The sequence below is a fragment of the Portunus trituberculatus genome, chromosome 49 (genome assembly GCF_017591435.1).
Source record: "Portunus trituberculatus isolate SZX2019 chromosome 49, ASM1759143v1, whole genome shotgun sequence".
NCBI lineage: Eukaryota > Metazoa > Arthropoda > Malacostraca > Decapoda > Portunidae > Portunus > Portunus trituberculatus.
This window is the reverse complement of record NC_059303.1, coordinates 2,148,904-2,165,574: the sequence shown is the minus strand read 5'-3', so window position 1 is coordinate 2,165,574 and position 16,671 is coordinate 2,148,904. Positions and strand designations below refer to the sequence as shown.

General features: G+C 37.5%; 1 protein-coding gene across 1 annotated transcript in view; it reads right to left on the bottom strand.

Annotated features, from left to right (window-relative positions):
* Positions 1-16,671, bottom strand: part of LOC123499093 (dedicator of cytokinesis protein 3-like) — a 131,357-nt gene that overhangs the window by 90,184 nt on the left and 24,502 nt on the right. Inside the window, exons 16-23 of the mRNA XM_045246714.1 lie at positions 15,639-15,784; positions 15,308-15,409; positions 13,523-13,693; positions 12,319-12,597; positions 12,030-12,189; positions 11,761-11,909; positions 11,406-11,491; positions 1,647-1,809 (exon numbers count right to left, since the gene is read on the bottom strand). Of these exons, the coding sequence (XP_045102649.1) occupies positions 1,647-1,809; positions 11,406-11,491; positions 11,761-11,909; positions 12,030-12,189; positions 12,319-12,597; positions 13,523-13,693; positions 15,308-15,409; positions 15,639-15,784 (1,256 nt within the window). The remainder of the gene's footprint in view (positions 1-1,646; positions 1,810-11,405; positions 11,492-11,760; positions 11,910-12,029; positions 12,190-12,318; positions 12,598-13,522; positions 13,694-15,307; positions 15,410-15,638; positions 15,785-16,671) is intronic.

Sequence of the window (16,671 nt, the reverse complement as noted above, 5' to 3'; positions counted from 1 at the left end):
TTGCCTTTAACTGAGGGTAATTTAGTATGAAGTGGGCTCAGTTTTCTCCTTCTAGATGGCATAATGAACAAATTGTGTCCTCAGCACAGTGGCGGAAAATAAGCAGGATGTCAACAAGACAGGGAACAGTTCTGGCCCCTGTAATGTTCAGTGTATATCAGTGATATGGTTGATGAGGTGGACAGTTATATATGCTTATTTGCAGATAATGCAAAGTTACTGAAATTAGTGAAAAATTACATGGATTGTGAAGTGCTATAGAAAGACTTGAATAAGATACATGAATGGAGCAAAAAATGGGAAATAGAAATTAATGGAAAAAAAGTGCAAAGTGAAGGAACTAGAGAAAAATAATAGAAGAGAGATCTTACACTATGGCAGGGGTAAAAATTCAGAAAACAAAAGAGAAGAAAGACCTAGGTATTACAATAAATGGCAATTTAACACTGGAAAAACATGTCAACAACATAGTTGGGGAAACATATGAGTTAATAAGAAAAATTAAATGGGCGTTTACCTATAAAGATGAAGAGATGATGAAGTTAATAAAATACATGATTTGACCCAAACTAGAATATGCTGCACTTACATGGTCACCACATAATAAGAAAGATATAAGGAAGAGCTGCTACCAAAATGGTTCTAAGTTTGACAGATCTAATGTATGAGGACAGATTAAAGATATCAAAAGTTCCAACATTGCAACAGAGGAGAGAAAGAGGAGACCTAATTGCTAAATACAGGGCATGGAAGGGGAGGGACACAGTTGATAAAGAAGACCTATTACTGTAGGACTCAAGAAATACAAGGGGACATGGCATGAAAAAAAAAAAAAAACGTGTAAAAGAGACATCAAGAAATGTAGCTTTCAAAACATAAGCATAGAAATATAGAACAAGTTGAGTAAAACAGTAATTCAAGCAAGAAATATTCATGACTTCAAGGCTAAACTGGATGACTATAGGTATGGAGATAGGACAACACAAGCATAGCTCTTTTCCTGTAAAACACAACTAGGTAAATACAGCTGCTTCTCCAAACCTCTCCCCACCTCGCTCACTTTCTCTCTCTCTCTCTCTCTCTCTCTCTCTCTCTCTCTCTCTCTCTCTCTCTCTCTCTCTCTCTCTCTCTCTCTCTCTCTCTCTCTCTCTCTCTCTCTCTCTCTCTCTCTCTCTCTCTCTCTCTCTCTCTCTCTCTCTCTCTCTCTCTCTCTCTGTCAAGTACTTCTTCCAAGAAGTACTTGTTCATATTGTAGATTACTGCCTTAGACTGGCTGTGCAGGTAGCCATATGGCAAGCTTGCAGCAGGACAATAGTCCATAGTGAGACTGCAGATGTAAGGTGTGTCAGGTCCAGTGGACTTCTTAAATATTAAACTCTCTTATTTCAGCATTAAGTGTTGAATAAGGTGGTTTAAATGTTCATGATATCTTTTCATGCTATTAAAAGAACAAATTGCTGAAAAAAGGGAAAGAGGGTGTTTAAGGGTCTTACAGACAAATCTCTCTCTGTAAAGGACAATTCACAGTAATGAACACTCCCTCACCCCTGAAGTGTTCGTTATAGTGAGGTACCACTGTATTTCACATTCCTTATTTTACAATTTATAGCAATGGTGACTAAATAGTCAAATAGTCCTTCACTCACCAAAAGATTCACCGTACAGCTCATCCTCTTGTCACAATTCTCGTCACCCTGCATAACATTACGGTAGTCAAGCAGCCTCTCCAGCAGTCGCGTCACTGAGTTGATGAAAGCTGTGCCACTCTCCCGCCACACTGGGTCATCTGAACGTACTTTCTCTAACAGACTGATTTGATAAATTAGAAAATAATTAAAATCCAAACCAAAGTACTTTGTGGTGGTGGTAAAATTTTTCATTAGTAGTATATGTTTTTTCTACTTTGTTAACAATATTATGTATATCAAACACTACATACATCTAATATCTTTTTATGTAGAAGATACTTATACCTACAAACACAAATACTTTTAATACATATCATATACATATAAGAAGAATCCAAACAACCAGTCAGCAAATTGCTATTTTAAGTAAAAAGTATGTTACAGAATGCACACCCAAACCACACCTCCCATTCACACCTCCAACACACACATCAGAACCTACACCAACACAAACGCACTAGGGTCTGAAGCTTCCCATACTTTATACTACAACAATTTACATTTCAACATGTACATTCAAGCCTCGTTTTTCTGGACTACATGGTGCAGGCACCAGTCTGAATAATGAAAAGTCTGGATAACACTAATGGGTTGTAGTGAACTCCACTACTACTACTACTACTACTACTACTACTACTACTACTACTACTACTACTACTACTACTACTACTACTACTACTACTACTACTACTACCACCACCACTACTACTGCTACCACTACTATTAAGTGACCTGCCCAGGCGAGCTTAGCACGGTCATTCTACTAATCTGTCCCTGGTGCAAAGCATGACCTGACGCCAGCTGGACCGGGTGAGGTCCAGCCACCATGTGGATCAGTCAGCACCAAGCTACGCTGGGACACACACGCTCGTCCCATCTCCACAGTGTACACATACTAAACAGCAAACCCTGAACAACTCTGGTTTACTTCTCCATCTGTATCTTAGTTAAACAGCGAATACTGCAGGGTCTTTTGCCAATTATGGATGTTTATTTCCTTAGATTATTTTAAGAAATACAAAATTTTGTCTATTATGGTTTCCCTGATCAAGTAACCAAAACAAACTTAATCTAAGTTAACATAGCCCCAAAACTAACCTAACAGTAATAGCCAAGTGAGAAGGGAGGGGGGGGAGAATTCAAGACGTGAAGTACAGTTACTACGATAGCAGATGGTTCAGCGATGCCCCAGTTTGCCGATGAAGATTCAACAAACTGTCCAACAATCACAGATAAAGAAAATAATTTGAAAGAGAGAGAGAGAGAGAGAGAGAGAGAGAGAGAGAGAGAGAGAGAGAGAGAGAGAGAGAGAGAGAGAGAGAGAGAGAGAGAGAGAGAGAGAGAGAGAGAGAGATATTGCATGTAATATCATGAGTATCAGGAATATTTCAAGGTGAAATACAGGCAAACCCCGCTTAATGAAGGTTCACACAACGAAATTTTGCTACAACGAAAGTTTCATTTTACTACCATCTGCTCGTTTAACGAACACCAAACTGCTTTAATGAAGTTTTATCCAGGTAATTTTTTCCAAGTTTGAAAGCCCTGCCATATCATGCAAGCCAACAGGCTTTTGAATACACCAGCGACTCTCATGGACAACACGTGTACCACTCACTCCTGTTCAAAACAATAACAGCGTCAGCAGCAGCTCGTCTTCCCTCACTCAACTTACTACCAAAACGCCTTGCAATGTCGCCTAGCATTGCTAAGAAGACCAGGAAGTCTGTTACTCTCGAAGTGAAGCTGGATATTATTCACAGACACAAGAGAGGCGAGAAAACTAATAGCATTGCTCGCCACCATCTTGACTCCATTTACTGTCTCTACTATTTTCAAGTCAGCAGACTCTATTAAGAAGGCTGGTGAGACCGTATCTTCCTTGCAAGCTAAAAGAACCACCTGAACTCGTGACTCTACAATGGATAAAATGGAAAGCCTTGTGGAAATGTGGTACATAAGTTTAGTATGTGATACAATGATGCGCCCTTTGTTTACATTCCACAGGTTGCCGGTTAGTGTCTTTCCCATTTCACTCTCCCTTCCTTCATAATTTAAGATCATCAACATTATAAAGTTACATACATACATACATTAGTGTACATTATAATGACTTAAATTAAACTGCCTAAATGTTTAACTTCATAATTTTTACCTTCATTAAACCTTTCACTGCACTATGATGCATTCTCGCTTTGTTTACTCTCAATGCAAGTTCAAGTCAGGGGTTAAACTTGTTATAATCGGTTCGCTTATCGAAATTTCGCTTAACAAAGGGTTTTTTTTAGGAATGTAATCCCTTCATTAAGAGGGGATTGCCTGTATATGGCCTCAAAATAACCTCCTTAAATTAATGCTCATTGTGTTCCTTGGTAATCAAACAATCAATGCACCAACAAATAAGTAACCACTCTTACGTTTTACAGATGGTATTGGCGAACTACCACACCGGTGAATCGTCCAGCTGGATGTTTTGCCAGTGAATGAAATAGATGATTTGCTGGTATCGCCAAACTGGCACATCATTGAACTGTCCTTAAACCTCTACCACAACATTGGGGACATTGATTTCCACCAGTTGCTGCTGCACATACCATTTCATAACTGTAGCATTTAATGCATCATCTTTTCCACTCCTTACACTTTTCCTTGGTGCACCTACACCAATTTTACTTGATGATTCATCCACACAGTATTAGTCAGAATATTGTACCAGCTTATCTTTTGACTTACTAATGTCCAACACCGTTTGCTTAGCCACACCATATTTCTTACAAACATTTGCAACTCCAGCTCCTTTCTCTAATTTTCTTATTAATTTCAGCTTTTACATCACAGTTAGGGCCACTCACTTATGCTCAACACCTTTGAGAGGCATAATTGACCCTTATGTTCTGGTGATTAAACTATTTTCCAATATCCCATGACGGGTAAAAAATGGTAAACCTAGAAATTGTCAGAAGACTGTTTGAATACTAATAATTATTTTCTCTTTGTTATTCTGAATACAATGATGTACATTCTAGCTAGATGTGACCTCTGAAAGTTTAGTTATTGCCTTATCAAGGATTCCTCCTCCGCCCGCTGTGTGATCCGTCAAGCAGAAACAGCTCGGCGAGCGATGACACCGTGTAAACACACACACACTCTCTCTCTCATCTTGGAAGAGAAATTGTACACTTCCAATGAGAGAGAGAGAGAGAGAGAGAGAGAGAGAGAGAGAGAGAGAGAGAGAGAGAGAGAGAGAGAGAGAGAGAGAGAGAGAGAGAGAGAGAGAGAGAGAGAGAGAGAGTATTCTTTCACCCCTTTTCATATCAAGTTTCAAGCAAATAACATGTAGGTATCATCTCTCTCTCTCTCTCACACACACACACACACAAACATGCCCCCTTGATCGTCTTCCCAGAACACGAGAGGCACGCCTGCGTCTCCGTGAGCCACTCTGGGTTCTCAATATGATGTTTTGAGTCTGTTCTCCATCACCACTATCTCTGTCTTCTCTCTGTTCTGAAAAAACAGGTGGATCCTCTGAATCATTTTCCGAGTCTTCACTACTGCTGTCTTCACTTTCTTCAGTTTCTTCCTCATAATCACTGTCACTGTAGTCAGGCTCAGAAGCACTGCTGAATAAAAATTATCTATCTGTCTTGTTCCATAGCGAGATATGAACTGAAACATCCCTTCGCTCTTATCAGGGTGCTTTCGACACGGCGGGTCGCTGGGGTTGCCAAGTGTCGCCCTTAGAATGGGAGAATAGCTTAGTTATCCCTAAATATAGAGCTAGTGGCAACACTACAAGTGTAAAAAGAAGCCAGATACTTCCACTCGCCATCTGACTCGAGAAACCGCGCGAGGAGCTCAAACATGAGGCGGGAAAATTCTTGATTACGGGAACGATCGCCGTCGCTACAGACGCACTGGTGCAATCGTTCATATACGATCGCCGGAACATATGGGATAAAAGTTCTAAGGTATTGAAAAGGTACTGAAAAACTTGTTCAATGATAGTGGACAAAACAGTCTTTATGAGCATCGCCAGAACTTACTGACAATTGCCTGGTGCCATCTATCAGCCATTTCTGGCAGTATGCAAGGTGCACGTTCTCTGAATTAATTAATTGGCCATCCAAATTCAAATTACTAAATTATTATCTGGATACTATCCACATACACCAAAATCCAAATAAGCAAGGTCTGGATAAACAAGGATCAAGTGTATACAGCAGCTGCTAAAATATCTAATGAATCTAAGGCGAAATGCTAAGGAAAGGAAAGATATAAGAATCAACTTTTCTAAACTTAAAGACAAATCAATCTATTTCTTGAGAGATGAAAAAATAGTTGTTCAATGCAAATTATGAATCAAAAAGTAAACAACAATAAAGTGTTCAGTTCTATTAAGGGCTTAAAGTCTAACATATTAGGAGCTCTGTCCACTTGACAAGTGAAAAAAGATTAACAGAGTTGCCAGGTATACTGCCCAAAGAAAAAAGTGTCATACAGTTCATTGGCAATGTGTCCCTCACAGAGACTATATAATTTTTAACCACTGGTTCTCTGAAGTTTATAGTATCTAAAAGTGAACAGCAGGTCTTCCAGGCCTTGTGATATTGTTAGTTGAAATTAACATTATATTGTGACATATATGTAGCACCAACTGTCAGAGAGTTAACAACAAAACAGGGCGACCTGGGAGCCAACAATCACTATTTATGGTAGTCAAAGCACCTTGACTGCTTTATTGTTCATTACAACCTGCAGAGGTTTGCTTCCCGGAAGAGACTGGCAGAAGCAACCTGGCAGTGGATCTGGAACTTGGATCACAGCAACTTGGAGGAGATTCACTGCACTAGTTGTCCTTGTTTTCATTTTAAGTATTAACTTTAACTATTTAATGTTTCTTTCAAGTGATAACTGGTTACCCACTGTGGTTACTGGGTCATTGTTACTAAATTTTGACAGGGATTCCAATGATGTGGCCTTTACTTTCCCCCAGTTATATGTTTTGTGTTTCATGTTCTATGTTTATGTATTGGGTGTTATAATTATGTGTTGTGATGTTAATTAAGCAGGTGTTATAGGCTCTATAGCCTCATGTGGATGGTTGGAGTGCTTATGAAATGTTATGTTAAGTGTCATATGTTTATGTGTGTTTTGATGTGTTTGTGAGGAAATAATGTTATGGGAATGTTCTCTTTATGAGACCACTAGAGTTTCTTATTGTAATACGCATCGTTCGATTTTGGCTCGTAGGGTATCGCCACAAATCCTGTGACTCACGTTTCACATGAATAATTTACAGTGTACTTTTGCTGTTTTGTCATAAGATCCCTCTCTTGAGCCTGTGCCAGGAATTCATTCATTACAATACCTACTTACATTATTACTATCATTGCAAATATAAGTATCTACCTAAGCAGTAGTAGTATCAATATTATTCTAATAGCAAATTTTCTATTCAAATAATAAGCTTGTTAATATGTCAACTGTTGCTACACTGATCTGATTACTAGTAATCATGGAGCAAGAGGAAATTATGATGTAGAAAGCATGTCTCGCAGCTGTCCAGGTTGCAGAGGAGAGAGTGAGGTCCTTGACTCTCTCTCATCATATTCCACCAAGTTACGGCAATGTTCTATCCTGTGTATCGCTTTTTCAGACCTGTCCTACTTCATCATCTGAGCAAATACATGGCACTCTTTTAGAGTATTTCAATGTAAATTGATTGCAACAGTTATGACCTCACACTGCTTTGTGGCACAGTAACAGAACACAATGATGTGTTGCAAGTCGTGGCTCAAGATAGGAAGGCCATTCAAAAACTTTTATCTGCCTTGCTAGAATGACACACAATGAGGAAAGTCTCGACTGTTCCATGCTCATTGTAATCAAATGTTACAATTCACTACACTTAACCCTCGGCTATCGCGCCCAATTGGGGCCGAAATAGCATCGCTATGGCCGAAAACGCGATAGCCGAATTGATCTTGGCAGGAAGGCGGTTTTGGCCAATGAGCGCTCAGATATCCCATGACGTCATGGCTGGGTGCGCGATAGCAGGCATCTAAGGTCGCGATAATGAAATTTTAGCAGCTTTTCATGGGTGCGTGATAGCAATAAAACGCGATAGCGGAAGTCGCAATAGCTGAGGGTTGACTGTAATTTAAAACAATTCAGTCTTAATAATGATTGACACCCGTGACTGACTTATAAGCAGGTAATTCTGTGTGCTCAAAATCTTATTGAAAACAATATCCAAACATTGGATTGTTTTCATCTAACAAATTTCTATTGCCATCATGAGTAAGTATATCTTTTGCTCCACCATGATGCCCACCTATTTATGTTGTCAATTCCCCTCGGAGCATAGAAAGCTTGTACCTCTAAATAGTTGCAAGGTTTGTAATCTCACAGGGGATGTACACAAAAGGAATGTGTTGGAAAATGCTTATATTCTAATCACTTCTGAAGAACTGAAGATGCCTAGAGTAAGTATCTATTCGAGTGAAGACTCAATACTTGAATGTCTTTGAAGTTGAACTTTTCAATACTCAATTGCAAAAGTTCAACTTGGTATTCAAAAAAAAATATCTGGTACTCGAACGTTCACACACATGGTTGTAAACAAAGGCTTCTGGCCTCTCCCTTTTCGCCACGGCCAGTTGTCCCACCGCGATTGTGAAAACAACAACATTTTCCTGCGTTGTCTGTAGTTTTTTATTAAGAAACTTACAGTAGCACCAAAGAGGCTAATTAGTGGTGAAAATAAGGAATCTAGTGAGAGTCCAAGTGTTAGTGAGCCCCAGCCCTCTACTACTAGGTTCACAGGAATCACACCAGATGAGTTACTAGACGTTTTCATGGATGATGACTCATCCTCCAATGAATAACCACTCTCCTCCATTCCCACCCTTCTCCCCTCCTCCTCTACGTTATCCATCCTTCACTTACAGTATGTACAAATCACAATTATAAAAAAAAATTACATTGAAATTTTTGTAAACTTAAGGTTTTGCTAAGGTTAGAATGAATTACCTGATCTATAGGTATCAGTAGTAGAACATTTTGATACTCTAACAGCCATTTGGAACAAATTAAGTTCGAGTATTGAGTCTCCACTGTATATATTTTTTATGCAGATATGTGTCTTGTGGTAAACTAAGCAAACCCTTATCAAACAGTCATGCACAAAACTATTACGAACTTATAGCTAACTTACACAGCACTCAAATGTTCCCTAGATGGCATGGCATGGAAAGCATTAAATCATTAATAAAGATGGTGGACATCTTAAGCATAAAATATATTAGTGCATAAATTTCCCTTATCTCTAATTCCAAAACTAAAGCATTATCTAAGTAAGTTCTAAGATGCAAATCTTATCGAAAAATGCAAATCTTGGCTCACTAATTATGAAAATAAATTATACAGTTTACATTATAAAATACAAGTCTAAAACATATCTTTTGCATAGTATTTTTAAAGCCCCTTAGCAGCTTCACTTTAGTCCTTATTAGAATCTTAAAACTAATAAAAATATGTTGGCTAAATGCCTTAGTGTTGGCCATTTCATATAGTGGTACCTTGAGATACGAGCTACCTGAAATACGAGTTTTTTGAGATACAAACTACAATTGTCCCTTTTTTTTTTTGAGATATGAGCGAAATTTTGAGATATGAGTCATGCTTGAGGATGATGCCACAGGTCAGTGGCTTGGTGCATCGGTCCAGCCTCAGTAGAGCTAATATCATCGTATTTCCTGCAGCTCTCATGCACTGTGATTGTTCTTTCATCATTTTCACACTATTTACTGACCTTTTTTGTTTAAAGTAAGTGTAGTTTTATTTTATGTTAAATTTTTACATGTGAATGGTGCCTGCATCCCTTCCTTCCTTGCTTCCTTCCTTCCTCTCTTCCTCCCTCCCTTCCTCCTCCTTCTCCACCATTCACCACCATTAGCAAAAAACATCTGTCTTCAAGGTAAGAACACTAAATAAACTTTTGCTTTTATTTTATATATTTTTATGCATTGATAAAGTATGCTTGTGTATGTAAATGAAAAAGCTAAACAAATTTTTCCTATCTCCCCATACCTACTCCACTGATGCATATCACTGAGAGGGGGGGAACAATGTAAACAAACGTGTGGCGATGGCGGTGCGGCCTCAATCCCCCCCTCTCTCTCTCCTATTTAAAACTTCATTTATTCCATGAAAAATGATTATAGGATTGCCAATGAGCTCTTTTGTGATTATTAGAGCAGCCAGTCTTCTATGAGTGGCTATATTTGTACACTCCAGCTGATTGACAGACACAAGTGAGGGTGGGGATGCGGTAGGGCAACATCCCATGGAATGTACCCGTCCGAGGTAAATATTCTTTATAAGAGCAGTTTATCTATTTATATTCTCTTTAATTATGTTTTATTATGTTTCTATACAATAATTATTATTTGTAAATACAGTAAGTCCTCCTTATATGGCACTTCGTTACCTGGTAAATTCAGTTACAGTGTTTGGTAATCATTACCCTCAATTCTATTTACGGTAAGAAAAATTAACAGATACAATATCCACTCGTGTTTTGTTTACACCGTACCGTAGCACCACCACGCCGCATGGCCACCACAACAATCAGTCTCTTCCCGTGTTTCCCACTGAACACAAATGAAATCCTTACAGCGTGTTTTTTGTGGATATTATTATCACGACGCACAGTGATGCACCCATAATGGTCCCAAAACATTCTGCAGACACTGCTGGAGTTGAAAAGGCAAAGCAAAAGAGGAGTAGTCTGACATTACAGGTAAAATTAGATATTTTGAAGAGGAAAGAACAGGGAGAAGGTACGTCTGCAATAAGTTGAAACTTGGGCCTAGCCCAGTCGACAGTCTGGACAGTGTTAAAGAATCGTGAGGCTATAAAAAAAGCTGGGGAGAATGCAACGGATCTGCAGAGCAGAGCCTAATCTGGCCACTCAGCAGATGAGTAAGGGATGAAATCCCTACTGTCCCTTAGTCTCGGGAGGGACATCATCTGATAGAATACGTAGCGAGTGAAAAACATTTTCTGTTTATTTCTTCTGCGCAGTACTTTACATTATTTTATATGACTATTTTCATGTATTTTCATGTCTGCAGGGGTGACTTTCGACATGCTGGAACACATCTATTATTACATGTCATAAGGGGTTCAGTATACGGAAATTTCAATTTATGGTAAGGTTTTCAGGAACGCATATATACCATATAACGAGGACTTACTGTACTTGTTACTACTTAAAAACATAAAAAAGATTGGGATGCTCTTTTTGGGGAGGCTGAAATGGATTAATGGCATTTCAATGCATTTCAATGGGAAATTTTTTTTTTTTTTTGAGATACAAGTGTTTTGAGATACGAGCTCCTTCACGGAACAAATTAAACTCGTATCTCGAAGTACCAATGTATATGCAAATGGCAAAGAGTGATGCCACTGTCAAAACTCAATCTTTTTATATATACTTTGTCTCACTCTCAACAAAGCACACTTCCCAATTCAAAGTCTTAAACCTTATTTTCAGTAACCTTAGTACAGCATACTATATAGTCAATGCATAAAGTTCTTAGATCAAGTTTCAGATATATTTTGTTATGGTTAGGGGAAACAATATTCTGTGCCTACTTCACTAGCTAAAAGGAGCATCAACACCAAGCAGGGAGTGAGGCAGATACTCACATTGTGTTGAACAGCTGGCGGTATTCATCATCACCCTTGTTCTCACTCACTAGAATATCCAGCTTATCGATAAGCTCTGTTTCAACCTGTAATTTGTGGTTGTGTGGTTTACCTTTATTTTAAACATACATAACATCTTAAATCATGCAGCTCTGAACTTGTTTACACTCTTATGTAGTGAAATTAATGCACTGAATAATTTAGAAAAATTACAATAAAAATTAAAAAATTCTGGAACCTCCTTCCTGATCAAATGATTTCTAGACCATTAATCATTGTGACAACCAAATAGTCTGTTCTATGGCAAAATTTGAGAACATGATTTCATCCAAGTAAAATCTTAAATGCTTCTTACCTGTTTAAAGCTACCCTTTGCCTGCTGCTCAGCCTGCATCATGTCAAAAAAGATCGGCAAAGTGGCCTTCCTCAGCTCTGGTTCTGGTACCAGAGTCACTTCTAGAAATGGACCAACCATGCCAGGGATGAAGTGAAGCCGGTGATCATCTGAAAATATTTTAATTTCAATTAGTAATGAAAATTTAACTAACTGACATTTAATAAGGTACATATAAATATGAGGATTTGAAAAAAAAAATTCAAAGATTAACAAAGTAAATAGCTTACCTAATTCACGCCACATAGAAAGAATTTGAAATCCCATCAGAACTCTCATATCATTGTAACGTTCTAATACTTTATGTCGCTTTTGTTGAGAAAACTGTTCCAGCTGCAGGCAAGGTTGTGTTAGAAATCCAACAGCTAGATTCAAGTAACTGCTCCAGAGCTGAAAGTATGACAGATATCCTTGGATTACTCATCCATGAAAATTAAAGGACAATATAGTAAAATTAATGAAAAGTTAAACATAAGATGTATACTTCACATAACATATCCCTTATGACTGCAAGCTTACCTGATTATCAAATCTTCCTTGCTTTAAGAAAGTGGCAATGAGAGGTTGTGCAATTTCTTGCATGGCTGCAAGAATGGTGTAATTGGTGACCATGCGCATGACAAACCAATCACTTGGAAAGACAGCAGCCCGTACAAGGTCAGCCAACAAAACAATGGTTGAGTGGAGGAGATGGCGGAGGTGGTGTATTCCTGAGATCATGTGAGCATCCCACAGTTTGGTGTAATGAGGTTCCCGCATCAGCTGTAGGATGCCCATGAGGGAGGCTACCAAAGATCCCTGTGTAAATTCAAAGTAAATTAACTGATGTTTATTCAACATAAAGTAAAATAATGACAAAAATTTCACATAACTTACTGGTAACAGGCATTTTTCATAGCAAATCCAACCACAGTGCACAAACACAAATGAAACATGCAATATGAAGATTTATAACGCAAACCAATGCCACAGATTAGTTAGAAGTGGATCCTGTATATGAATGTATGAAATTTAGTAGGCATAGATGATTCTCTCTGCCACAGGTTCTATCCATGCAGACAGAGCTCCATACAACCCCTCTATGGATGTAAAGGAAGTACTGAACTACTCAGATGACAACGCCTCATTTGCTTTGCATCAAAGCTTTGTATGGTTAATGATGCATAGATCAATTAGGAGTAAGATTTAGAATGTTTGTTATTCATTTATACTATACATTTACACACATGGCATACATGCATGATTATTATGATATAATGAACAAAGAGAATAGTTATATGGAATAATCATCTTTGTTCTACATTTGTTTTCTTGTATATTGAAGAATACATACCTAGCCACAGCACTATTTTTTTAGAAAGTAAAGTTTATCTTAATTTGATTTCAAATTACTTAGAAAACTAAAAAATGCACTCCATATTACAAAAGTAAAACTGGTGTAAATGAAAGTAGGAAAATCAGTATAATGTCAAAATGCTTGTCTACAGTAGTCATTCTCCATACATGAAGAAATGAGCAAATTTGCTCTCCTTACTAAATGATGATGATGATAAAAAATTATTACGTACTTGGGTTAACAGCAATGTGCCACACAGCCTGAACTATCAGTTAATAACCCAAATATTACTCAAGCACTTAAGCTTACTATATTAAGAAAACTCCCAAAGCACTGTTAATGTGGCCCATAACCGCTTCCCAAATTGGTAAATGGTTAACAGAATACCCGAATGTCATCCTGCACGGAAAGGTTGACACACAAGCTGCCCAAGACTAGCGAGGCTTGTGTTGGGACAAAAGTGGTCTTCAAGGCTGAGAGAAGCTGCGTTAGACCCATCGCTTCTGGTTTTAAAGTACTTGCTAGACCCATCGCTTCTGGTTTTAAAGTACTTGCGCCCTACAGAAATTTATTTTGTCATTTATCTAAGAATTATCTAATTTATCTAAAAATATTCAATATTTATTCAGATCTAAAAACATCCAGGTCTACAGAGTTATTCATTTGTAAATGGAATCATAATTGCTACCAACAGAAGCACGGTAATAAGATTAATAGATATTTAGTGTGCAAGTCCAGTAAAAAAAATTTCTTATAACTCCATTCATTAGATATTACACATACAGATGACAATATAAATCACTGTTTCTTATTTCAGAACAATCTACAGTAACTATATAGTAATATATCATAGTCTGTGATATATGATCTGGCTCCATCAACTATAAAGATGACAAAGTGATATTTCAAGAAGCCCAAAGTAGCTTAACAGTGACTCCTAAGCATCCCAATGCTCTGGTAAACAAGAAAACAATATGAAGGAAATACACACTGGAGAATGCAATCATCATCATCATCATCATCAGCATTACTCTGTGGTAAATAGGACATGACAGCAGCTGTAGATTAGATATTTATATTATCAAGTATGGCTGTGAATTAAGCATTTATATCATCCTTACTGCACCCCATTTCAAGCACAACCATACAATTAAAGCATACTTTCACTTATAATATTACTTAGAATATAATATCTTCAGTATATATCATGTTTCTCAATACATCAGTCCTAATACCCTATGCCTTGGCACATCATCATCTTTCATCAACTTGCACACTGCAGACTTCTGACAAGTTGTTTTCCCTGTGTTTCTTAATTAATACCACATTAATTGATTCTAAAACAATTCAACAACAAAATCAATCAGGATCACAAAAAGAGTAGATTTTATATATCATTAAAATGGCAAAGGAATAACTAAATTTATCAGATGAACAAATTTAATCACATATTCTTAGAAAGAGTACAATCAACTCTCGATTAACGTAAATTTGAATGACCCGATTTTTATTTAACGCAACTTGATATTTAGGGAGATATGATTAAATAACGCAATTTATTCAATTTAACACAAGTTAACTTGACTCGATGACTTCATGCACAACCACGCGAATTGTTCGAGGGAGAAGGTGGAAACAGCAGAGTTAGAGACATCAAAACCACAAACTGCATCAGAAACCTCAGAGCCAGAGAAAAAAAAAAAAAAAAACATCTACAGGAAGCACTAGCTTTAATAAGGGAAGGACTGGACTTACTGGAGGCCAAGTACCCTAATGTAAACAGAAGTGCAACAATGGTAGAAGACACAAGCAACGGAGAGTGTGGTGAAGATTCAGCAGATGATGACCAGTGATGCATCAACAAAGTGATGGCGAGTGTAAGGATATGTTTTTGTTGTGTTGCCTAGTGACATAAATGCAATGTACTTCAAAATAAAATAAGAATGTGTGCTTTTATTGTTTCAATGACCTAATTATGTATCAATAGTTTATCTTAAGGTTTGAGTTACAAAATCCCCAAAACAGGCAGACTTCTCAGTGGCCAGGAATGCAACCCTTGAGATAATCGAGAGTTGACTGAATCTATTATTGGCACCAATTGCTGCCAAAACAGCATTACTACTTAACACAGAAAATTAGAAGTATAACAGGAGACAAAGAAAGCTTGCTTACTGAGCTAGGTGCAGATCTCTCCAAAGTTAATATAACTTGAACTAAAACATTGAACAAGTTCAGCATTATCTCTTCAATATCTTGATGGAGTGTAGCTGGTAGCTGGAAAAAGAAATGAAAAGTTACTTGAAAATTACCAGGAAAACAAGTTATGAAAATTTTGTACAAGCATCATATTGTCACCATCCCAACCATACATGTACTCATAAAATGCCTTTCACTTCAAAACTCCATCCCTTTCAAATATTTTCACCTGTAAAGTCAATAACAACTGACATACAGGAAAGACAAGATGCCAAGTAATATTCTCATAAAGTTAGAAATTACCTACCTTACTAGAAGGAAATCTTTTGGTGTGTTTATGAGTGAGAATAATGATATCCTGCAGAACATCAGCACAAAGGGTCAGCTCCTGTCTGTTGTCCAGGTGTTGTCTTAAGTGAGTACAGATGGTTTGCAGCAGCAGCTCTCGACCCTCTGCAAAGGAAAAGGAAGGTATTACACAATACAGTAGTGCACCAGGTTTCACACCTTAATTTTGTAAGTCTACTATAAAACCAATTTCAATTGTATATTGAAGAATATCTTTACTTATGTATTGCACACTATATAGTAATGAAAAGTGAATGCAAAGGTGAGAATAAAAGCTCTGATATATAAAATAAATCTCCATTTCTAATCTATCATGAGCTCTGAAAAAGAAAAAAATCCAAGCATCAAAATCATATAGTAGCCATACTTCCATTCATGGCATAGCAATAACATATACAGTAACCACTGCAAAAAAGACTAATTTGCGAAGAAGGCCAATCCGTATCATTATAAAATCTGAGTTACTCATTTTGCATGCCTATTCCCAATAACAGTTGATAAGGTCACTGTGATGTAAAAAGGTACTACATCCATGAAGCACACAAAAAAAAAAAAAAAAAAACACACACACACACACACACACACAATTTGGTTTTAGAAAAGGTCGGTCATGTGTGACAAATTTATTGAGTTTCTACTCTAAAATAGTTGATAAAGTACAAGAGAGAGAGGGATGGGTTGACTGTATTTATTTAGATCTAAAAAAGGCTTTTCATAAAGTGCCACATGAAAGATTACTATGGAAGTTAGAGAAGAAGGGTGGCTTAAAAGGAAGCACATTGAGATGGATGAAGAATTACTTAAGGGGGAGAGAAATAAGGACGATAGTTAAAGATATGAAGTCCAAGTGGAGAACAGTAGACAGCGGAGTGCCACAGGGGTCAGTATTGGCACCAATACTTTTTCTCGTATATATAAATGACATGCCAGAGGGAGTGAACAGCTACATAAATCTGTTTGCGGACGATGCGAAACTGTGCAGAGTCATTAAA